This window comes from Syngnathus leptorhynchus, chromosome 12 (genome assembly GCF_054491065.1).
Source record: "Syngnathus leptorhynchus isolate UIUO chromosome 12, UIUO_Slep, whole genome shotgun sequence".
NCBI lineage: Eukaryota > Metazoa > Chordata > Actinopteri > Syngnathiformes > Syngnathidae > Syngnathus > Syngnathus leptorhynchus.
Window position 1 is genome coordinate 6,701,539 of NC_141206.1, and position 23,590 is coordinate 6,725,128.

General features: G+C 44.2%; 3 protein-coding genes across 7 annotated transcripts in view; 2 read left to right on the forward strand and 1 right to left on the reverse strand.

Moving 5' to 3' along the window:
• On the forward strand, nucleotides 1–2,727 carry LOC147048106 (proteinase-activated receptor 3). Its single transcript, XM_085926713.1, has 2 exons — nucleotides 1–124; nucleotides 616–2,727. The coding sequence occupies exons 1-2, from the start codon at nucleotides 61–63 to the stop codon at nucleotides 1,677–1,679; spliced, it is 1,128 nt and encodes a 375-aa protein (XP_085782839.1). The 5' UTR covers nucleotides 1–60; the 3' UTR covers nucleotides 1,680–2,727.
• LOC147048107 (synaptic vesicle glycoprotein 2C-like) lies at nucleotides 2,316–19,843 on the reverse strand. 4 transcript variants are annotated; one of them, XM_085926698.1, is made up of 18 exons: nucleotides 19,545–19,843; nucleotides 19,338–19,437; nucleotides 18,824–18,901; nucleotides 14,134–14,203; nucleotides 13,716–13,824; nucleotides 10,177–11,021; nucleotides 8,705–8,885; nucleotides 8,393–8,544; nucleotides 6,151–6,284; nucleotides 5,907–5,996; nucleotides 5,720–5,830; nucleotides 5,253–5,341; nucleotides 4,997–5,161; nucleotides 4,647–4,780; nucleotides 4,091–4,294; nucleotides 3,764–3,923; nucleotides 3,491–3,681; nucleotides 2,316–2,481 (listed from the first exon to the last, which is right to left on the reverse strand). In XM_085926698.1, the coding sequence occupies exons 6-17, from the start codon at nucleotides 10,772–10,774 to the stop codon at nucleotides 3,498–3,500; spliced, it is 2,202 nt and encodes a 733-aa protein (XP_085782824.1). In that variant the 5' UTR covers nucleotides 10,775–11,021; nucleotides 13,716–13,824; nucleotides 14,134–14,203; nucleotides 18,824–18,901; nucleotides 19,338–19,437; nucleotides 19,545–19,843; the 3' UTR covers nucleotides 2,316–2,481; nucleotides 3,491–3,497. The 4 variants fall into 4 exon arrangements, with proteins under 4 accessions (XP_085782824.1, XP_085782822.1, XP_085782821.1 ...); XM_085926696.1 differs by adding an exon at nucleotides 11,785–12,112 and having other exon boundaries at nucleotides 2,316–3,681; XM_085926695.1 differs by having other exon boundaries at nucleotides 2,316–3,681.
• LOC147048108 (ceramide transfer protein-like) overlaps nucleotides 19,361–23,590 on the forward strand; it is a 9,296-nt gene continuing 5,066 nt past the window's right edge. Inside the window, exons 1-3 of one of the 2 annotated variants that reach the window (XM_085926700.1) lie at nucleotides 19,361–19,822; nucleotides 20,744–20,878; nucleotides 22,602–22,718. In XM_085926700.1, the coding sequence (XP_085782826.1) occupies nucleotides 19,712–19,822; nucleotides 20,744–20,878; nucleotides 22,602–22,718 (363 nt within the window). In that variant the 5' untranslated portion in view covers nucleotides 19,361–19,711. The remainder of the gene's footprint in view (nucleotides 19,823–20,743; nucleotides 20,879–22,601; nucleotides 22,719–23,590) is intronic. The other variant, XM_085926701.1, reaches the window with a different exon arrangement.

Consider the following 23,590-nt stretch of genomic DNA (forward strand, 5'->3'; position numbering starts at 1 on the left):
GAGAAGTGAAGCGTATGGACGGTGTGTGGAGTTGCATGCGGGTCAAAGGCACACAAAAACATGGGGAAATATTTATTTTTGCTGGTTCTCGTGCTCTGTCTGAATGGAACGCTTCAAAAGAAAGGTAAGAGAGTGTAATGAAAGCCAAGGACAATAAATTCAGGATTTGTTGGCTTAGGTTTCACTTTTGAAACTTATGTTGAAAGAGGGAACATGTTTTGTCAAGGGAGTGTCAGACACAAAAACGATGTTTTTCATCATGATGTTTTTACAGCTGAACTTCCAAGGAATTTTTGCACATTGCCTCCCACGCGTACATCAAAAGAATGTAGAAAAGTGGAGCAGTGAAATTAGTAAAAAACTAGATTTGCTCATTTACTTATATAATGTTTTAAGATGATTTATGAGTCATTATTGTTTGATTTCAATGTTTTTATATCATGATGATTGATATTTTGACTTAATATCTATGGTTCAGAAATGTTTTGACATGAGATGATTTTTTTTTTTTTTTTTTTACATTTTGGTATGTATACAGAAAGTCGTGATATAATATTTTGGCCAGACTTGAAATTGTGTTTGTGCACTGAAAAGAATGTTTTTTTTTTTTGGCAGATAAAAAGAAGTTAAGAATCCAAGACCAGAACCAGGTGAATGAAGTACTAGTTCCCAGAACTTTCAAAGGACAACTATTAGCGCAGAGGCGTTTCATCTCTCCGAACAGGACGCACCATCCCATCCCCTCACCTCCCAAACTCCGGTTGCTAAGCAACAGCAGCACAGGGTACCTGAACAGCCCGCTGAGCACCAAGGTCCTCCCCGCCGTCTACATGCTGGTCGTGGTGGTGGGGGTCCCGGCCAATGTGGCAATCCTCTGCGCATTAGCCACTAATGTTCGAGCGATCTCGTCGGCCATCCTCTACAGCAGCCTGGCGGCTTCCGACCTTCTCCTGCTGGTTTCCCTTTTCTTCAAGGCCCACTACCATCTCCACGGCAACCACTGGGTGCTGGGAGAGGCCGCCTGCCGGGCGGTCACGGCTTGTTTCTATGGCAACCTCTGCTGCTCGGCACACACGCTGGCCTGCATCAGCGTCCAGCGCTACCTGGCCGTGGTGCATCCCTTCACGTACAAGCATCTCCCCAAGCGCTGCTACGCCGCCTTGACCGCGGCGAGCGTCTGGGGGGTGTTCGCCGTCGCCGTCCTGCCACATCTGTTGGTGCAGCAGAGCTTTCGGATCCCAGAGCTGGGCCGCACCACCTGCCACGACGTGCTGCCGCTGGATTTGGGCTCTCACGTCTTTTTTCTCCACTACAACCTCTTCTTGACTCTGGCGGGACTCTTGTGTCCGTTGGTGGTAACGGTTCTGTGCTACGGTCGGATCATGTGCGAGCTGCAGCGGTCGCATCTGGACTGGGCTGCCTACATGAAGGCCAGTTCTCTGGTGTTTGCCATCTTCTTGATATGCTTCACACCAGCCGGGGTGGTGCACTTCCTCCATTACGTGCAGCTTTTTGTGGACGGCACCGACGGTTCCTACGTGGTCTTCAACGTGGCTGTTTGTCTGTGCTGCATACACGCTTGTTTGGACCCCTTTCTATTTCTTCTCCTGTCTAAATCTACTGGAAGCAAATTGTATTACATCGCTTCCAAGCCGAGAAGCCTTAGCATGTCCTTTTGAAAAATTGTACTTATTGACAACTCCTTTATGGTTCTGTTTGTTGTTTCCAAGTGTTTTTCAATGTTGTTTGTTTCTAAAAATTTGAAACTATGCAAGGTGATTCTGATTATGTATGTATGAGCGGGACCTTTATACAAATTAATCAAATGTACGCTTTATGTTGATAAATACAAAGCGTGAATTAAAAAGGTTTTTTTTTTTCACCTACAGTAAATTTTGCAGGACCAAGTTTTCTGAAACGTTAAGTGTTTTATCCTTGTTATACAACTACAAAAGAAATATATAGAAATGTTTTTTAGACATGATCTAATTTTCAATATGTCTTGCAAAAATGATCATTTGCAGACGTTTATTTTTTTAGCACAAATGTAGCGCTTTGCTTCTCATGGATGAGGCATTTCCTGGACTTCCTGTAACAGGAAGCAGTGAGAAACGCCTGTGATCACACAATTCCATCAGAACTCGAGGGGGAAAAAAAATGCAGTCATACTATTCCATTCGTGCAACTTGGCTCTATAAAAATAAAATTATACGTGTCAAGTAATACGGTGCTATTTTTCTCTTTTAAAAACATACACCCTAAAAGTTGAAGTGGTCTAGAACGAATTAACGGCGCCACCTACTGCTGAGAGTATGAAAAAAAAACAACAAGAAGGTGTCAAGTTCAAATGAGACATTTTATGTAGACGCCACACACGGCATTCGCCACATCGATTTTTTTCTTATGAAAATAAGTCATCCAGGCGCGCAAATAGAACATCTTGGCAACAACGACACGGCATCACGTCGCCACTGAAATGACCTTGTGACAAAAAGACGACGAGGAAGAAAAGATTACAGGCAATAAGAAAAAGCATTTTGCAACAAACATGCAGGATTTGGAAACAGGAATGAATGTATGGAAAATGTATTGCATATTTTCAAGCGGGATTTAGACCAGGATGAGTTTTAGAAGGGAAAGAACATTGGTTTTGCTAGTTGTGTTCTATTTTTAAGATGAACCTGTTTTGAATTGAGTTTTCAATCAAATTGAGGAATTAAAGTGCAATTAAAAACCATGTTTGCCTTTTTTTTTTTAAGGATTTTAAAGCAATCAGCTGATGTTGAAGCAACACTGGCCCTTTCAAAGTTTTCCGCATTGTTGCAGACGCCTTATTAACGTGGAGAAGACACAACAAAGCAGCAAAAGTTCCCAGCCACGTTTGGGAACCGATAGAGAGAGAGGCACCACATTGTAGAAAAAGGCATTGGAGCTTTTGTTTTCGAAGCGGCGGGGAGAGACAAGACAGGGAATGGACACAATCGGGAGAAGCGATGAGAAGAACACAACACGCACACACCAGGAGCCCGCACTCGACGTTCAAAAAGCAGAAAATGTAAACTTTTTTTTTGTGTGTCACTGTAGAAATGGCACTGCATTGAATGCTGTATGGCCTTAAGATTATTCTTGCAAAAAAGCTTCACAGTTCATGTCGGAATGGTGATGGCAAGTGACTGATGAGAGGAATTTAGAAGGAAGTGTTAGCTGTATGGTATTTATTATTATTTTTTTTTACTCCCGTCAATGTAAAGTTAAAGCTGCCTGCGAGGGTCAAAAAGCAGCATTAGCACATATCGATAAATTGTGCAAGACGCTGTGCTTGTTTCTAGTCCCGTTTCAGTGTGTTTCGATTTGTGTAAACTCGTGTCTTTTAGGAACTTTTACTGTGCTCAAATGACAATCCAGTTTATGTTAAGTGAGGGCGGGCGGCTTCATGTATCTTCAATTATGACGTCATGATGAATTTGAATAATGATTCCCATACACATACCAAACGTTTACATGAGGACATTGGCGCGTGTGTCGGGCAGCCGCAGGCCCACCAGCCCGCCGCAGACCAGCACGGACGACGCCAGCAGGATGGGGATGGCCTTGGTGATGCCCACCAGAGAGCCAAAGATCAGGTTGCCCAGCACGGCGGCCAGTTTGCACAAAGCGTTGCAGAAGCCGAAGCCCGTGCCTCTGCAAAAGAAGGAAGGAGATGTCAGGTTAGAGTTGAGAACGGTGGAAAAATGTTCTTTGATTCTATCCGTCATTCCCTCACCTCCTGTCGGTGGGGTAGAGCTCGGTGGTGACCACGTCCAGGGAATTCCAGGCGGAGATGCTGAGGCCGTTGTAGAGGCACAACATGAAGATCATCATGGACTCGCTGGTGCCAAACCACAGGAAGAAGCAGCTGATTCCAGACAGCACCATGGAGCCCCCTACGGGATTTGGGCGGGACAAACAGTCACCACTCGGGGCCCCAAGTGAAGGCAGAGGGTTATATTTGTCAGAAGTGGTTCTCTCAGAAGAAGAAAGAATATCGTACTCATGTAAAGTAGCTAAAAAAAATAAAAAAAAAGTATTTGCATACATCATCACGTCATACCCAACATGCTCAGACGGCCTATTTTGTCCATGAGGAGGGCCGAGACGATGTTGCCGGGCAGCACGGCCAACGTTCCCAGGAAGTTGACAAAGTAGACCCAGTAGGCGCTGTAGTCGTCGTCGAAGGTCATCTGACAGCCCGTCTTGTTGTGGTGGAAGGAGCTGTTGAACAGCCTTGAGTTTGTCAGCTTCGTGTCGTCGATATCTGCAAAAAAGCCACGTCGGGGGTATTAGCGCCGTATGGAGGGGGTCGGTGTAAATCCCACTTTAATATTGAATTTCCAACATAGACCACACTCTTGTTAATTTTGCTCCGGGGTATCAAAATAGACGTCATTTCCCATGATGCATCAGCACCTTCCATGCCTTTGCTGTTTCCGTGTTCAGCACTTTTCCAGAATGCTGCATGGGAAATCATGTGAAGGCTTAGACTCCCTTATGGTCTGATTCAGCTCTGGTTCCTTCTCTCTCCTTCCGACTTGCACTTCTGAAACGTTTCCGTTGCACTCATTGGATTGTGTGGGGGAGGCTTGGAAATGCAGTGCAAAAAAATTTACCCGTGTTGTAGAAGAAGGAGTCGACAAAGGTGCAGTTTTTGAAGGAGGAGCCCACGGATGAGACGTCCTCAAAGTAGCAGTTGAGGAACGAGGAGTTGACAAATAAGACCGCCTTGAACTTCATGCTAATAAACCTGCACAGAAAAACATTTATTTTGTGAAAAACATCAACACATGTATCTTTTTTTTTTTTGTCATCGACGACGTGGCGAACCGTCAAGATAAGCCTTTTCATTTCCTGGTGGAAGCAGAGATAATGGAGACAGAATTAATATGAACGGTCATGACCGATAGTTCAAAAGAGACCCGCGACATGATGAGGTAACGCCTACGGATCCAAGCGGGGTTACCTGTCGTTAAGGAAAACGCCATTTCTGTGTATCTGGTTCTCCAGCGTGAAGTTGAAAGTGAAATCTTCGATGCGTTCGTTGGTGTGGATCTTCACTCGCGAGGCGTACTCGTCGGCTTGCAGATGCTTGATCACGTCGGGGAACCACACAGACAACCCGTAGAACCTGCATTGGAGATTTCAATGGAAAATAGTAAAAAGTCAAGTTAGAAGTTAAAACTTTGACAACTACTGATTCACCATAGGGTTGGTCTTACCCAAAGGAGAGCGTGAACCAAACCGCTGCCAGTTTCATGGTGTTGTCTTTTACTGGGTAGTCAAAGCATTTCATGAAAGTAGAAAAGATCTAGTGGGGGGGGGACAAAAGGAATGATATTTATTATTATATCCTGTCTAAACAACTGTGAAAAAAAGTGATTGAGTTCCACTGTTAAGATTTTTTACAATTTATGGTTGTTGCTGTTACACTTGCGTCCAGTAGGTGTCAGTACTACGCTGCATTCTCAAATGATTCTGACCATCAAAAACGTCACAGTGTCAAGTGTCCTATGCTATGTCTGTAGTTTTTGTGGTTTGGGTGTATTGAGTAAAAAAAATGGAACCACAGTGATTATGTTAATTGTGCAAAGATGACAATAAACGCATAAAAAAAAAAAAAAAAAATCAGACAGTGTAGAAAAGGTGATGCCGAACTTGAAAGTTCAGAATTCAAACCAAAACTAACCCCTCGGAGCTCGGCCTTGACTTTGGAGAAAACCTTGAGCACTGGGTTTGCAGACTCGTTCTGCAACTCCACCAGCTCATTCAGCAGTTTGGGGATCTTAATCCGATTGACCTGTAGGGGGAGACTCTCAATAGTTCATTGATTACTTTCTGAAGCCACAAGAGGGCGCTCGGAAGTGTCAACCCACAGTGAAGACTCTCTCGGGCTCTCCGCGTGCTCGCATGTTGGTATCATGGATGTGCTTGAGGACCATCCAGGCCTCGTCATGTTTCCCCATCTAGACGATCATTGGAAAAAACACAATCACGCTGATAAACTGCACTCAAAAGTTTAGTACAGGTCAACTTAAATTCACCTGGAGAAATGATGATGCATTTTTCATTCATCCTGAAATTTCACCCAAAAGCCCAATACTCGATCTTCTCTCTCACCTGTAAGAAGAAGCGAGGGCTCTCAGGCATGAAGGTGAGCGCCACCACAGCTGAGACGCAAGGCAGCGCACACACCACCACAAACACTCGCCAGCTGTGGAACTGGTAAGCCGAGCCCATGCTAAAACTCCAACCTGTGCACAGAAAATAGCAAACAAACAAAAAAAAAAGCCAAACAATGCTTATGAGCGGCGATTCGGCATCATGGACTTTTAATGGTCACGGTATGTTAGCTTTAGAGGACGAGTGCGTGTTTGCACGTGGCCCGTATGAGTTTCCTTCTGCCCGGTCCGGGTAAAAAGCTCATTAGGAGGATTTCAGCTATAATGGACTGTCGGCGATGGCTGACTGCTTGCGATACTCAACGTGATTTATGTGGCTACTCTACAGTAAGTGAGAACGCCTCCGACAAGCACACACACATCGAGGAGAGCATCCAGACAAATCGGCCTTACACTGCAACATATACACATTTAAAACTGGTCACAGCAGCAGATTTGACAGTTTACTACACAAAAAAAAAAGAAAACACACACACACAGCTGGCCTTTACTCCCCACCAGTCAATGTAAAGAGCACTGCGGCGAAACCCACAACGCATTGCGCCTTGCAGGAAAAAAAAACAGTTGGTCCAATCAATTGACCTCCATTACGATCCTTTCGCACCGCCTCGTGTCACATTAATGTGTCTCGTCGAATCACTTGTGAAATGTAAAAAGATGGATGATGCTTCTTTACCAGCAGCCTAATAGATTTTTGGATTATGGTCATAAAATGATCCCATTTGCACATATGTCAGAAAAGGAGGAAGTAAAATGACGTGTATTATGAATGCCTGACCAGTAATGTTTCCCCCCCCCCCCCTCTTAATGTTTGTTGTCACCTTTCACTAAAAGTCCTGGAAGTGGCTTCTATTTCTTCAAGTGGCTGTGTCACGACTCCCCAGATAAGTCCCTTCATCAACACGGCCGGCCGGTTATAGTATATCGAATTGCCTTCCAGCTTTCCATTAAAACGGCTAAGCCGTTGTTTCTCTCTTACCGACTGCCGCCCTGCATCCCTTCACTTTTCCATTATCTCTCACGAAGGGTTCGTAAATCAAGCGCCGACACCCCGATAGAGTTGGTGCACCCCTATATTGACCACCTACCCAAAAAATAAATACATCCAAACACATCCTGAAATGCAACGCTTAGTAGTACAGAGCACCTTTGCAGTAATATTAGTTCTCATGTAGAAAACTGATCCCTGCAAATACTTTCTCTGCTCATGAATAAGATTTTTCATTTACTCATTTCTGCCCTAAATTTTTAAAACAGGCCTGTTACACTGACAGAATTGGCGCATCCTTCTCCCTGGCACTATAACCCGCGTCCTTGTTGTTTCTCTCAGAATGCCGCTCTCTATTACTTCACCTTTCCATTATCCCTCACAGAGGGTTCATAAATCAAGCGCTCCCTCCCAACCTGGCCTCCGCTCTTGTCCTCCTAATCTCTTTTGTTCATTCACCAACATGTTATTGAGGTTACAATTTTTGTTTATCATGTCCACAAGTACAAATATGCCTTCATGAAGACTAACCAACCTGTCAATTGAGCGTTATAAAATAAAAAAAATGCATTATTATCTCTGTGAGGGATGATTTTTCTCAACAAAGCTTTCTTCTATTGTCTTGCCTGAATGATAACTCTACAAACATTCAGTTGATTCACAAACGGGTCAATCAGCTGCCAATTTCATACCTCCAATAATCAGAAACCGAGTTTGATGAACTTTATTTCGCGTCCACACACAAAACATGCTTAGTTCAAAAAACAAAAAAAAATTGATCTGCTGTCAGTGTGTAAAATGAGTCCCCGGCTACGACACCGCCACCTGCTTGTTGTTTGCGCGCGTGCCCGAGGGCTCCGGGAGTGTGGGACATATTTGCAAACGATCTCACATGTTGCCTTTTATAGACGTCACTGCGGCAGGGCGCATCGTGCACGCTCCATTTCAGTTTGCAGCAATGCGACAGCAGCGGCAAAACCTGGAGTTTGATGTATTTTTTGCGCTGAAATAACTTTTCTCCAATTTCTCTAAATTGACTTTCTCGACCTGATGATGGATATGTCATTACTATTAGCTTTAGCGCTGCAGCTATTCCACAATGAAATACATAAATCTGGTATAAATCAAATATTTTGCATGTTCAGAAATTAAAATCCAAAAATTAGGATGGATTATTATTATTGTCACTCACCATAGTGTGGTATGATGGCCCAAGCCATGGCTGAGGCGTAGATGCCGCCGATCATCCAGAACATGCAGAGCCAACTCAGATGCTCTCCGCGCTTTTCCCGCGCCAGCACCTCCGCAAAGTACGAAAACACAATGGGCACTGCGCCGCCAATCCTGCGAATAAACCAGTAGTAATGAAACCACATCCTGACTTTCAGAAGCTGAAAAATAAACTAGCTATAGAATATGATTTATTTTATTTTTTTTCAACCTGCTTTATCGATTTCCCCAAAGTTCCTAACCTCAACGTACACTTCCACAATGATGGACTAACCCGAATCCCGACAGCATCCGGCAGAAGAGGAAGGTGCTGTAGCCTTGCACGAAGGAGGAGAGGAAGGCGAAGAAGCCGTTGGTGGACAAGGATATCAGCAGGCACTGTTTGCGGCCCAGCTTGTCTGACAGGCCGCCCCAAAAGAAAGCGCCGAACATCATCCCCAGGTACACGATGCTGCCTGGAGAGAGCAAAAAAACAGATTGGTGCTCGGGAATTGTGTGTGCGCAAGTACATTGAAAGTATGTAAACGTGGCGCCAAAAATTAGGAAGTCGCTTCCTGTTCTCGGGAAGCGTTGGAGAGCACAGTTGTCAGTCCGATAAATAATGGCGTCGCTCTTGACGTGCTAATAAAAATGCTAATGCCTGCGGAAGCTGGGGGGGGGGGGTTCCTGGTTTTTTTTTTCCTTCCGCCCTCTCTTTTGCGCCGTGTTTACGGTGATGGGACGGATAGGCTAAAAGTAAAAGGGTCTTATCGAGCTGCGCAGACACCGCGCCGAGAGCCGGCCATTCATTACGCGGCGACAGCTGCTAGCTCGCCATTGCAGTGGAGGCCGTGCGAACAAACTCACGACTGACCGAGCGGTGGCGGGACATGAAAATGAATTTAAAAAATAGCAAGGTGAAAGGTCACGAGTGCAAAAATGGCGACATATCAGACAAGACAAACAATGCGAAGATGCACACGTGTAGCCAAGACGCTCTATACAGAAGTGTGGGCTCATTTGTTTTATGGCGGCGCTCACACTGAGTTAGGATGTGTAATAAAGAGAGGAGGCGGAGGAGGTGAGGTTGTGTGTGAGATTGGATTTGTTATTTCCTACAGGGTTCAAGCAAAGGTCAGACCTTTGGAACATACATTGACTCAACACCGGCGCTAAGACAAAATATCGTGTCGTTATCGCTTAACGATACCTTTGCAATGTAGTGTGATCAAATGTTGATATTGTCGTTATAATTTGGATTCAAATTATTTGAAATTATTAAACATTGTCACTGGCATTGATAAAATATTTGTAAAATTAAAAAGAATTATGAAAAATAAAACAATTTGTAAAATAAATTTTTAAATGATTTTCAATTCCAACATTAAAGGAATGCATAACATTTGCATATTTAAATGTGCATACTTAATTGCACACCTGAAACAATGGCCAACTTTTCCATAGGGGGGTTATTATTATAATTCACCTTCTATGGTCTCCACGCTTGCTGATTTGTGCTTCCTCTTTTAAATCCTAACTCCCCCTCGGCGCCTTTTGCGCGATGTTCTCGCTCGTCGGCACGCCGCGTCCCGCCACGCTCGAGGTGTTGCGAGCCGCTAATTTCCCCGTTCAGGACACGAGGATCTTGGCAGATGACGGACCATTCCCAAAAGAGAATGATTGATTGACAGGCGGGGACAGATGCGTGTGCTGCATGCGCCACATGGAATTCAACACGAACAACAACTTAACCGCAAAATTCCTTACCGAGCCATCCGGCGCCCGAGTTGGGCACGCACATGTCCGTCTCGGCGCTGGGCAGGACGAATCCCACCACGAACACTTCCACGCCGTCCGACATGAGCGCCAGGCCCAGCACGAAGAAGAGCTGCCATTGGAACCTCCCGTGGCCGCACTCCTGCATGATGAGCTCGTACTGCTGCGCCAGTTCCTCCTCGTCGGCCTGACGCTCGTTCTCCAGTTCCTTGTGGCTCTTGGGAGCGTCACTCGCCAGCTGGCCCAGAGGCATCTGTCCGTCCCGCTGTTTGGCGTCCTGGTAGGTGGGCACGCCTTGGTACTCACCCTCGTAGATCTCATCTTCATCATCGTGGCCCTCCGTGGCGTCGCTGGACGCCCCGTCCTCGGCCGCGTCGTCGTAGCGCCCGTCCGCTTGTCCGTATGAATTATAGTCGTTCTCCTCCTCCTCGTCGTTTTGGAATCGATCGTAGCTACGGTGCGCCGAGTATTCATCCGAGGCGCGGTCCACTGCCTTGTTGAAGTTCTTCCCGGCTTGCTTCTTAGCTTCCTTGGCGATGTCCTTGGCCCCTTTGACCAGGGAAGTCCTGTTGTTGGGTGTTTCATTCATCTTGACGCAGACCAAGCTGAGCACTAAGTGTTTCCTATTTCTGTAGCTCCAGCCGATGGATGTACGTAGCTGCCGGGGACACGCCGGGGGTAATTTAGAAGGTCAAGCGAGCAACAGCCGGGATCGCCAGTCTGCTGCCGGGATAATAATTAAGTACTGAGGTCAAACCCCATGGAGCTGGAAAGGAGGCCTTTGAAATTGGAAAACTCCTCAGTTGTGGAGGAGCTCAGCAGACGCGGCTATCAGCCTGTAGGAACACAGGGAGAAAGCACTTCATTAAAAGTTAGCTGATGAAAACCCGACCGCAGCGTCGAGCAAACGTCATTTTTACGGCTCTCTTGAAACTGCTCGGTTCCGTAATCTTTTTTTTTTTTTTAACGATTAATCACAAGTAACTACTTTATGATCCCGCCTTAATAACATGTCGAACTCATTGAAAAAAATAAACGCCTTAGTGACAATTTCCAAAATCACACCGTAAAAGCTCTTTTCTGTACTGTGTCAAGGGCTATTTGATTTTAGTTTGGTGATTTCATCCAGGAACACGTCAACCCGTGTGAGTGAGAGCCCCCGGGGCTCATGCCACGGCTGTCGTCGCCAAAGACCTGTCAGCACATCGGGGTCTTGTCGCCTGCAGCGCAAAGCCCTTTAGCTGTTAGTGGCAGGCCAATAACCGCACGGACATGTGTGAAGTCGCACTTTGATGAGTGGACACTTGAGATTTTCTCTGCTTTGCTTTGTGAGTGTTATCTATTATGCTTTTCAAAATTATTTTTCTTTTTATGACCAGATTGAGCTAGCCCCCCCTCAAGGATACACTGAATAGTGTGTCAGCGTGATATGTTAACAGCGGCAAATATAAAGGAGATGAAATCCATCTTTTCCACATTAGCGCTAATGTGCTAGCAGCGCGTTTGTATGGGCACACTGCCGGGGAGCAGAGGGTTGCAGACGTTGGCTGAAGCGCCCAAATGGAACGTGGCAGCTTGATGTATGGCGCCTGCGCTCACCTTTTGCTCAGCGCCATGAGATAAAACATCAGTTGGGATCAGTCATCTGAACGTGGGCGCGCCAGGGGGGCTCGCGGGAAGGCGCCCGGGAGACTTTGGTGCAATGCAGCAGCGAAATGAAGCGGGAAATGGCTCGTAACTAACTTTTCTTTGGCGCGACTGGGTGATGAGGAGGCAGCTGACCCTGGCTGTGGATGCACCTGTCAAGGCCCGGAATGCACTGAGTGGCCTTTGAAGTAAATGCCTTCTGGGTACTTTGTGTTATTGACCGCGCAAACTCTTTGGAGCAGCTCCAGGAAATGCTGTCTGACCTGGCTGAGAGGAAATTCTGAAAATCAGAAAATTTGCTGATGGTTAGTCTTTTTTTTTTTTATTTCTCAGCTTTCAACTCTTTCGGTGTACTACATATTTCATTTTTTTTTTTTATTTGACTTAACGACTTAATGAATCAGCACGTCAATCGTTGACCTTGCTAGCCCATAAAAATCACTTATTTCTTCTTAATGGGGTGTTACTGTAACACTAAATATTATCAGATGGCCTCCTGATGGGAAAGTAAACAATTTTCCCTCACTGTGGCGCTGTTATTCTTTTAATCACTGATGTGAACACATCACGAACTCCATTTGGACGAGGCTTTTGGCGAGAAAGAAAAAAACGCTTGCTGTGTTCCGCACCGATTGGGCGAGCGGCGTCATGTGACATCCAGGTTGACAATATGGAAATGTGGCGCCCTGCAGGCTTGCTGCAGCGCCCGCAGATGGCTGCAGTGAGCATTGGCTAATGTGCATCATGCGAACAAAAAGCACACGCCAAACGTGGCTGCAGATGCTGTGCCATCCAGCACACAGCTTTGTTCGCTTTCTTAGGTTACATCCGCACGAGAAAAGTCACCATTGAGTGTCTTTGTGACTTCTCTGTGTTTCAACCCCAAAAAGTTAAGATTTTCAATTTCAACTTCATATTTATTGTATTGTATGCAAGTTATACTGCTGGGCTGTTCTATAAAATGCTATACACCACAAATGATGCCCGATTTCTGACAAGAGGGACAATGACATGGGGGAGGCATTTTTAGCGGATGTCAGCATTTTATGAGCATGAGTGAGTTATTGAGCAGCAAATTTATTTGAAATATTTGAAAGCTTTTGAGATCCAATGGTCCATTATGAGAGGATGGACATGTTAACCTTGACAACATCCACCTACACACATAATGACCATCATGAAACGTTCGAGTAGATATTCAAATGAGTGATTTGATATTATTAATATAATTCATTATGATATCATATTTTTCCCAACTGTTTCGACTCCCATTAAAGTAAGACCAATTTATCAGTGAGATAAATAAGCGACGGCTTCAGATTCCTGCCAAGCATAATCGCAAAGTATTACTAGCTCATTACCTCCCACCGCTAATTCCGTCAAAGAAGGGTCCAAACTTTTAATGGAACTCCTCCAATCTGACTTGCGGGGTCCTCTGCAGCCTGTGGCTCATTCCAAGCGGATGGAGGAAAAGGCATCAATCAACGCGAGAGGCGTTTGACGCGCGTTACGTCCCGTAATTAGATTTCTCTGGGCTGTCCCGCTCCGTGAGCATCCATCCTACAACCCCCCCACCCACTTCCTCTCCCCACCCCGACACCTTCGGGTTAGCTCACGCTGCAGCGCTTTTCTGAGTAATGGCTGCATGTGTTCCTAACACCCCCTCCCTCTTTTATTACACACCCTCTGCAGCCTCACTCCTCAAGGGGTTCTTGCCTCGGTGCTGTATTTGCCGGTACAGAACTTTTCAAGCTCCCCTGGAAGAGAATTTATTCCCCCCAACTTTTCCTTCAACCTCATCTAAACTTAGTGAGGGGGGAAAAAAAAACGTTCCTAGACATGCAATAGCTAATAAAAAAAAAATAAAAAAATGAAGCACTCACCATGATTGAGATTGTATGCCAGCCAACGCGTGGGAACGTGTGCGCTCCACGCTTGTTCCGATGGAGATGCTCGCCGCTCGATGCTGCAGTCCGACAAGAGCGAGAGAGGCTGGGGGAGGTTGGAAAGCGTGAGTGCAAGCAGGAGGAGGGGAGGGAGGGAGGGAAGGAGGTAGGAGGAGCTGCACAGACTGAAATAATCAATAGGATATACAACAATCGGGCGAGACAGTCGGTGGAGTATAAACAGGCAAGTTAGAGTGAGACGGGACCCTGAGGAGGAAGTTCACTCAGGGATGACTGCAGCTTCAGATCACTGATCAATTGTTAGCTCATTTTCTACAGCTCCAATTTTACCTTCTGGTGTAACACATAAAACAGTTGCCAGACAACAACAATGGCGGCTTTAAACTTCACTCACCATTCCTGGGATTTTTTTAATTACCGGTGCTGTCCTGCGTCTGAATCCACCTCCAAGCAAGCGCCATTGTCTGGTGTGATACATAGACAACAAAAACTGCTTTCAACACAACCTGGTGGAGAAGGTGAGTGTTTTGTTTTTTTGGGAGATTTGAAAACCAAGTTGGACCCGAACGTCTTTAACAACATAGGAAATGCCACCGGCAGCTGGATGATCGCAGATGCCGGGTGAAAGGAACCAATTCCTCCTCTCCCCGACGCACAAAAAAAGGCCAAGATGCTCATAATGGCCTTTGGAGGGCCATTGTAAACAATCAATGAGCAATCCCCCCAACTCATCTTCTCCAGAAATAACCACATCTCAAACAGCCAGGAAGGAAGGACATCCCTCTCGCTCTTCACAGAAAAAAAAAATACATTTGCATTTCAATCCAGCAGATGTCAGGGGAATGATGCGGAACGTCCAGAAAGCAACTCGTTATGCCACGTCATCACCATTAGTGATAAGTAAAGGCACTAAAACCATTTTATCTTCTGGTTTCAGTGCTTTATCGCCCCCCCAAAAAAAAGTCATCAATTGGTGGTATCATTAAACCGGAGCGAAGATGCTGCTGACTCAGCATGCGGTTGCATCTCGAGGCCCGTAAAACAAAAAAACAACAAAAAAAACCCCGCCTGCTGCTGTCCAGGTACCACTATGGTGTTAAGTAATGAGACAAATAGCCTTGAGAATAGCCGGGTGGGTTAACACAAGGTTAATTACATTTCTTAAACACAGAAGGGGGGGAGATGGCGGTTAAAAAAACAGGACTAGTTAAAATCGCAATAAATAAACTTGACAATCTTTCACCAATGTGAAAGCAGATTTCGGAGACTTTCATTCAAATTTGTCAATATGGTGTGTCAAGCTTATTAAATATATTTTTTTAAGAAAGCGCTTCTGGTTGGCATGACAAAGGCTATTTTGCAAATCTTTCAGATTATTATTTAACATTTTGCTTTTCAGCCACATTATCTCTTGAGCGCAAATCTCCCGCAAATGTTGAAATGTCAAGTGCCTTTCCTCCCGGGACCAAGTCGTGACGCAAGTGCTCACTCTGCAGTGGGGGGGCGGAGGGGAGTGGGAGAATAAGAATATTTTAGCAGTGTGATTTTAGCCAGTATCACATCATGTCTAACATACAGTAGCGTATTAGGCCCAAGTGTTCATCAAAAAACAGTACAGAGGGTGGTTGTCATAATAATAAAAATTGTCATCCTCTATAAAAATCCACATTACCATTGTGCTTGAAAATAGGAAAATAAAAAATAAAAATACAATGATTTAAGTAAAATATGGAAAACAAAAGGTGCCAAGAATGTTTAAAACAACCACTCCTTAAGATAAAGAATGAAAAGACCGATTCCGTAATTGCCCTTCCACTAGGTTGACAACGCTTGGGAGAAAAATGAGCAACACAAACTCCCGACACGCAGCGCAACTTTTCGACACTAATAGCACGCAACGTGCTGACATCTGCGCACGAGTGGGCGTCGTCGCTGACAAGTCGGGCCGTGAGAACGCTTTGTAGAGCGAGAGTTAATTCTAAGCGGCGTGTGTGGGGGTGCGGTGGGAAGGGGACACGTAACCTTCTCAAGCTACCAGGTTCTCTGTTTGATGCAGTAACGCAGGAATCTAGGAAAAACGGGTGACAGTGAAAGCAGCAGTCTCAATGAATGAGCAAACCGCAACCCAAAATGGCCGATTTCAGGGCAGCTCTGTACAAAAATGGCCTTAAACCTTTGAGTTACGAATGAGCTTTTTCAAACCACAGACTTTGAATGCGAGTGCCGAGAGGATGATTTTGTTTCCACGATAATATGATGCTCGAGAGATTGTTTTAACACGCTTGTGTGTGTTTGTGTAGGTGGTTGCTAAGTTTTACCTCCCCTGTTGCCATTTCACACAAACACATGAGATGAAAACATTCCAGCTCTCAGATAATTGGTTTTATCATTATATTTCTAAAAATATAGATTCTACAACAATATGATACAAAATGAATCACTTTAAAAGATGATTTAATAAAAATAGGACAGGCTTTCACCTTGGCTGAAAAAAAAAAAAGCTACTACATACGGAAGTAACAATAACCGCAATGTCATACTAAGCAATACATGTCACCGTTTTCCTGGAAATCGTTTCATCCCTCTTACACAAACACACACAGGAGAGTGAGGTGGCTCGGCGACGCACTCCTTAATTTGTCATCTCTCATTAAGATGGAGGCTAATAGATGGGCCTTGTGACAGTGATGTTAATTGTTTCGCCCCCTCGTCAGCCGGAGGTTGCGCGGTACGAGCGAAGACGGTGATAAATAACCATCAATCATCTTGTTGTTGTCTATCCTGTACACAATATAGATTTATTTACTTACACGTGCGGACTCAGTTATTACTGCTGATGTGGAAGCAAACAACTTTCTTTTCTTTTTGTTTCATCAGCTCATCATCTTTTGATCTGCTGAGGAGCTTGTTTCAGAGAAGATGGCTGAGCGATGAAGGGAAGCTGCGGTGATTCCTGCGAGGCAGTCTTCACCCCCACCACCACCATAAACACACACACACACACACCTCCTCCTCACGACAGTGAAGCATCATGTGTGACTCACAGCTGGGAATTCCTTTGGGTGGTGATGGGAACGTCCTCGCCTCAGCGCTCGCCTATGAATGGAGGCGACAGCGCGCCGAGTGTGCGTTTTATATGTGTGTGATATTATGACATTAGCTTCTGGCTAATGGCCTCTTAGCACGCTTGTAGTTTGCAGACACACTGCATCAGGCACAGAGATGCTTCTAATATCACTAAATATTGATTATATTGCTTAGACTTTTTTTTCCCAATTTTATGCATTTTTATGTGTGCAATTTGTGCACAAAGCTTTGCCCCGCAAATAGCTGAGGTTCACTGTCCTCTTTACATCTGCATGCAAGTACAGGGAGTGGTGCAACAGTGTAGCCTGCTGGCTGGTCATCACACTGCTCCATCTTCAACTCCATTTTACAGTAAATACAGAACATTTTATAGCTTTGAGTAGAGCGCCGACCTTAGCCGACGTCTAGCTTTTCGGCCTTGATGGAGGTAATAAAACGGATTCCTCAACCGCTTTATAGTCCCCCACACGCCTCAATATTTGCTCGTTTTACATTCGTCCCCATTTTCACCCGGTAAAAAGGGGGAGATTGCTGAGCTGGCAAAAACCCGCCTGTCCGGCGAAGGTCAAAGCGTTCCCGCATCGCTGATAAATGAGTCACACGCCGCGCAATGACGTTCTGCTTCATTGAGTTTAACGTGACTAAAGGAGGGCAAGCAGGTACGGCGTGCCAAAAATGCTGAGTCATTTAAAAAGGATTTCATCAAGTGTATTTGACTCTTTTTTTTTTTTTTGCATATGGGGCCAGGGGTTCAGTGTCCCAACACATCCAGTAGATGGCACCATCGGGACACACTAATTGGCTTAAAAAAATGATTGTGCGATTCCAAAATGTATTCCAATTTTATTTGAAGCTTTTATTTACAAATTCTGCCACTGTTTGTAAATTTATGAACGCAACAATACATGTCATTTTTGAGGATATGGATGAGTGTCGTTGTACAAGAGGAGAATACGAGAAACCCTCACTAATGCACCTACTACTGCAATGTCTAAATAATTGCGGGAGAGGGCGCTACTCGCCCATAAACAAGAACAATCATCATTTGGGCCCCAACAGAAAAAAACAAAACAAAACAAAACAAAACAAAACAAAACAAAACAAAACAAAAAAGTGTAATCTGAACTTTTCTGTGACACGCTGCCACCATCCAAATGTTCCGGGCTAATCTCGATTTGTCTCACTCGTGTTTCTAATACAGACCATTGAGCAACGTGCAGCTGGAATGAGGATATGCTGTAATCAAATTTGATCATCTCATATGACTGATTCAGAGTGGATCACGGATGTCGGCAAAAGGTCACAAGACAATTAGTGAACTCGAGTAGTACCTACTGAAATGTCCAGTGAATGAAAATATTGAAATTTGTCGGCTTGCCTCGATTAACCGTTGTCCATTGAGCAAATAACCAAACAAATCAACACGTCATTTCCACAAAACAACAGAACTCAAGAAATAACGAAATGTTGTTGTTTTTTTATTAGCTGTGGATGTGTGGGTCTATTAGAGGGAAGGATTTAATGGTTCAAATGTATGTTTATGAAAATATATGAATTAACATTCCCTCTCCGCTATAGAGAAGCGTTATATTGTGTAGCTAATGGATGCCTTGCGGTTTTGGAGGTCTGGTGACTCTACCGGATGACTGCGCAACTCGCTGAACTCGTGACGAGGCTAAACTCTCTCCTCTCTCCTCTTGTACACAACATATATCATTGGTACTAGCGTATTATTGGTGTTAGCATTTGCGGAAGGAGGCCCAGGGATTACAGTGTGACTCATTAAGCAAAGGTTTATTTCAAGCACGGGGGAGGGAAGCACATGAACGCTTTACTGGATTACTTTTTATTCCAGGAAATGTATATGGAATGTTATGTTCCAAGACCTGACTAGATACTTTTTACGCAATGCTGTTTGTAGAATACAATCTCACATTATCTTTTGACATTAAATTGTTCCATTAGATCAAATGAAGACGGAATAAACTTTGACTCACCCTTATAGGTCCCTTAAAGATTCAAATGCCATGGATGGAAGTCCTTTTCCGGCTGCTAACTCACTTTTGATATTACTCCTAAAAAAGGAATTTAGTGTAGGAATTTTAAAGAATTAAATAAAGAATAACAGATAAGTAAACAAGAGGTTGATGTATTTTGAATGAACAACCCTTAAAATAATTTTATAAATTTAGTTTTTTCCAATAAATATAAATGCCATTATATAATTTTTTTAAAAATCATTATACATATATTCTGATTTTATTACATTATTATCACCGAGCAACCTCCACAGATATTGCTATATTAGCATCAGATCCTGCTGCAGGTGTGCCTACAATTTATTGCCCGTACCTTCATAATACATTCAAATATAAAATTATACAATTTTAATCTTTATGTGATCGCTGTAACATGGCCGATTTAAGTTTGGGGATTTCCATGTTGCGTGTTTCGTTGCTAAATCGGTCTCTTCTATTTCAAGAGGAATCAACACAAAAGGGGCGGGCCTACCTCTCCATTTCAGGAAGTGATTCGTTGACGTCACGGCAGCCAGCGCCCCTCTGAGCTGTAGCCACACATGCACATGCGCGCGCGCGCTCTGAAGCACTCGCTGGTTAGAGAAGAGGAAGGACGGTAGAGAGAGACGTCAAGTGGACATGGCGAAAAGCGGGCAAGCAGTCTTAAACCGCATCAACTAAACGACACGGAAATACTTACCTACGTCTACCGAGGTCTGTCACCCCCCTTCTGTCTTTTTCTCTCCCTCAAAGACGGCATTTTGTTCTTTCCCCCCCGACATGATTCGGTGAGCTGTTGCCCCTATTTTACGTCCGGAATTATTGTTAGTAGCCCACCTTAGCGCGTTAATTAACGACACCAACGACATGTCGGACAACCAGAGTTGGAATTCCTCCGGTTCCGAGGAGGATTCGGAGCCCAGAGAGGAGACGGGGAACTTGGTGGGCGTCGGCGTGTTCGGCGGGGTACTCAGCAAGGTGAGTCTCCTTGGTCTTATTAATTACGTGACGTCATTTCCGCAGGGTTTGCAACTTTATTTATATTTTCATCGTGTTAACAAGACACATGTTCAATAAAGATTGTGTAAAGTTGTATTTTTTTAGGAACACACAGCAAGAAACTTTATTACTTTGGGGATAACTTAGGAAATTCAACCCGACCGCAATAGACCACCGTGAGGTCTAGATTATTATTTTTTTTTTTAAAACAACTTTAACTCCATAGTACGCCTTACATCAAATAGGTACATCCACCTTTATTTGAGAATATATGAAGAAACGGGGTAGCCTTTGAGTCTTCCTATTTCACATAGTTGACAAGTTTGTCTCATGGCATGTTTACAACCGGACCTGAGTAATAAAAATTGAAAATATATGGTATAAAGTGTCACTTTCAGTGCACTATTTCCATCATATATATCAGGATCCAAGAATAATGAACTGAAACCAAATAGAAACTACTATTGCCACACAAAAATAACAAGTGGACAAAGAAATAGAGACGCACACATTTTGGGCAAACAAATGGCTTTTATAGGTGAGCAAATGTAAGTTCAATGTCGCTGGTGGTCTGAAAACAGATTATGCGCTGACCTGCTAACCAAGCACATTGCAAGATTACACACACACCCACATGGGGAAGAGCTCACCTGCTCCGTGGTGGCACAGGTAAAGTCCACCGTGCGTCACAGAGGCCTTGCCGGGGGGGATTAAGAAGGCTGCAGCTGGCAGACACGTGGCTTTACATCTGGTAAACACACAGTATAAATATTCTGAGCAACTTCTATCATTCCATCCAAAAGAAGTTAACCAATGTAATGTTTTCAAATTGTATCTCAAGTCACATTGAAAATCTCGTAAAGTTCATGTGTTTCTAACGGGTTCTCTTGCTCCTCGCAGTGGACCAACTACATCCACGGATGGCAGGACCGCTGGGTAGTGCTGAAGAACAACACACTCAGCTACTACAAGTCACAAGATGAGACCGAGTATGGTTGCCGTGGCTCGTTATGCCTCAGCAAGGCAGTTATCACGGTGAGGGCCCCCCCCGACCACACATCCTCGCCACACGCAATGCGTTTACCACACACATAGCGCAAGCCCCTGACTCTTGCATTTCAATTTGTGCAAGTTCCAGACACTGTTGGGTGGTTTCACCGATTAAAATTCCTCAGTTAATCTTGCTTAAGTCAAAGACAAACCTTCAAATATTTTTTTGTTTTGTTTTCCTCACTCACATAGTTAGCAGATTTGCCACATGATATGTTTACCACACCTACTTAAGTCTCATTAAATATTTTCAAGAATAAATCCTTAAACTCTGCTTTACAGACGTCGTTAAAAAATACCAAAGACCCAATAAAAACTCAAAGACGAACGCTCAATTCAGCGATGCACATCATGCTCTTAGAAGAAGTTTTGCATTTTATTTTCCAAAATAAAGACTTTAGAGGAGAAACATTTTGCATTGCTTGTCTGGCAACATTTAGTCAAATATCGTAGCGCACGTTAGGCAAATCATACGCTACACTTCATCCAATTTCATCAGTTAATTAATGAGTAGTCTTTGGGAAACTCGGTAAATTTTAGAACATCCTTATCCAAGGCCTAAAATGTCTTCCATGATTTTCTTATGAGCACAGATATCCCATGTGTCAAAAAAATGTGAATCAGATGTTGAGCATCCACCAAATGGTTCTCATTTCCTGAATCCCCGTCGGACAACGCTGACTCGGGCCATCAGGCTGCGAAACTTTACCCCGTTGTTCCACAGGTACACGTGGTCCAAATATGTGTCCTGTGGTCCGCTCGGGGCCAACATGCTGTCTTTATCACCAGACGTCCTGACTAGAGAATGCGTCTTTTGTGCAGCGAGTCGAACCCTCCAGTCACTCATTATTTGAGGTTTTCGTTGCACTCGGCGCCGTTGCCCTGCGCAAATAAAGAAATACCGCGTTTAATTACTCGCTGTTCCCAGGCACTAGACAACCATTTTGTTGCCATTAAGTGTATTTGCACAGCTTCGGCCCTCCCTGCCCAATGTAAATATTAACTTACATGTGGTACACTCGCGCTTTTGACAGTCCTCATTCTAATTCAAATACGCCCAAGTGGAGATAACAGCACTTCTACCTCTGTGTTGTTATCTGCTGTTTCTCAACCAAAAGTACTCTCAAGGGAGAGATAATCAGGGGGTTAATTACGAAAGGGGGTCGACACAGAGTGCGTGAAAGAAAGCGTCGCTACAGGCAGGAAATGGAACTTCCTTTTACACAAGTGCAATTGTCATGCAGGAGGATAAATGATTACATCTTCTGTTGTTACGTCGCTTCTTCCTTTTTGCTGAAGCCAATGTTGAGTCACACGTCCGCTTTTTGGGACTGTAAGATTCACTTCCCAAGTTTCAAGACAGTTAGTGTCTCTAAATGACAGATTCAAATGTTCCACTCAGACTCTTAGCTCAAAGTTAAGTATTGGGAACATTAAAAGTGATCAATAAATTGTCACCATAACACCGTCATTCACACACAAAAGATTAATAATAGATTTAGTGAATTAAACATTTACACATTGAATTATGCATGATGTGTTGTGTAAATATCTACAGCGAACAATCATAGAGCAATCTGCCCCGCCCCCCCGCCAATGTGTGTTTTATTCAGCAATTTCTTTCCTCTCTGCTCATGTGTTCTTTTGCAGCTGATGACTATCACAAGCCAGGCAAACATCACAAGCTTTTCTTTTTTTGTTTGCGCAGCCCCACGAGTTTGATGAGTGCAGGCTGGACATCAGCGTCAACGACAGCGTGTGGTACCTGAGGGCCCAGGACCCCGAGCACAGGCGCCTCTGGATCGACTCCATCGAGCATCACAGGGTCAGCCACGTGCACTTCCCGTTATTGTGTCCCTGTAAATTGAAAAGAAAGTTGACACGCCACAGGGGAAAGTAAATGAACATAATTGGTCAGGTATACAAATTTAGCCTTCTGCCTTTCTCACCTGACCTGCGCGCACTCAGTCGACAACGAGGCGCTCTAAAAAATCTCGAAATCTACTCTACGGGGACCTTTTATAGTGTGTTGTGCTATTGACAGCGTGAAAATTTTGACTTCCTCATTGAATGTCACAACAAAATTTCACTTCTCATACAGTTGCCAAAGTGTGCTGAGAATTTCTCTTGTACTTGCCAAAAGAACTCGAAACGCAGTACAAGTATTTGTGTGTACAGTATTTACAGTAGGTGTGATTTGATCCATTGGGAAATAGTAGAGATTTAATTCATCAAGTTTTTGTATTATTATTATTTTTTTTACTTGTATATTTAATTTTAATTTGGTGTCATTTGAGCTTGTTGTACTGAGCAGGCATGACAGTGACTCAGATCTGAAAAGTGCTTTTAAATCTGCTGTTTTGGCTTCTATGCTTCATAACATGTTTTTTTTTATTTAATTTTTTTAGACTAAAATATTTGACAAGTGGTTTCAAAATAGTTCAGCCTCCGTTCATGTTGAGTGTTTCTCTAGTGACATCGCCAACTGCCATGTGTGTTGGTGATGTCCGAAGGTGGAGCTTGGACAAGACAAGGAGAATGCCTTCACGTCTTGAGTTTAATTTTGGGAAATCCCCCCCACACCCAGTGAACCCTCATAGCTCCCTGCCCCCATCTCCTGACCAACCCCAGGAAGCGTCACGGGGCCATGACTCACCCTCGTGCACTCCCCCCCCCCCCCCCCCTAAACACACGTTT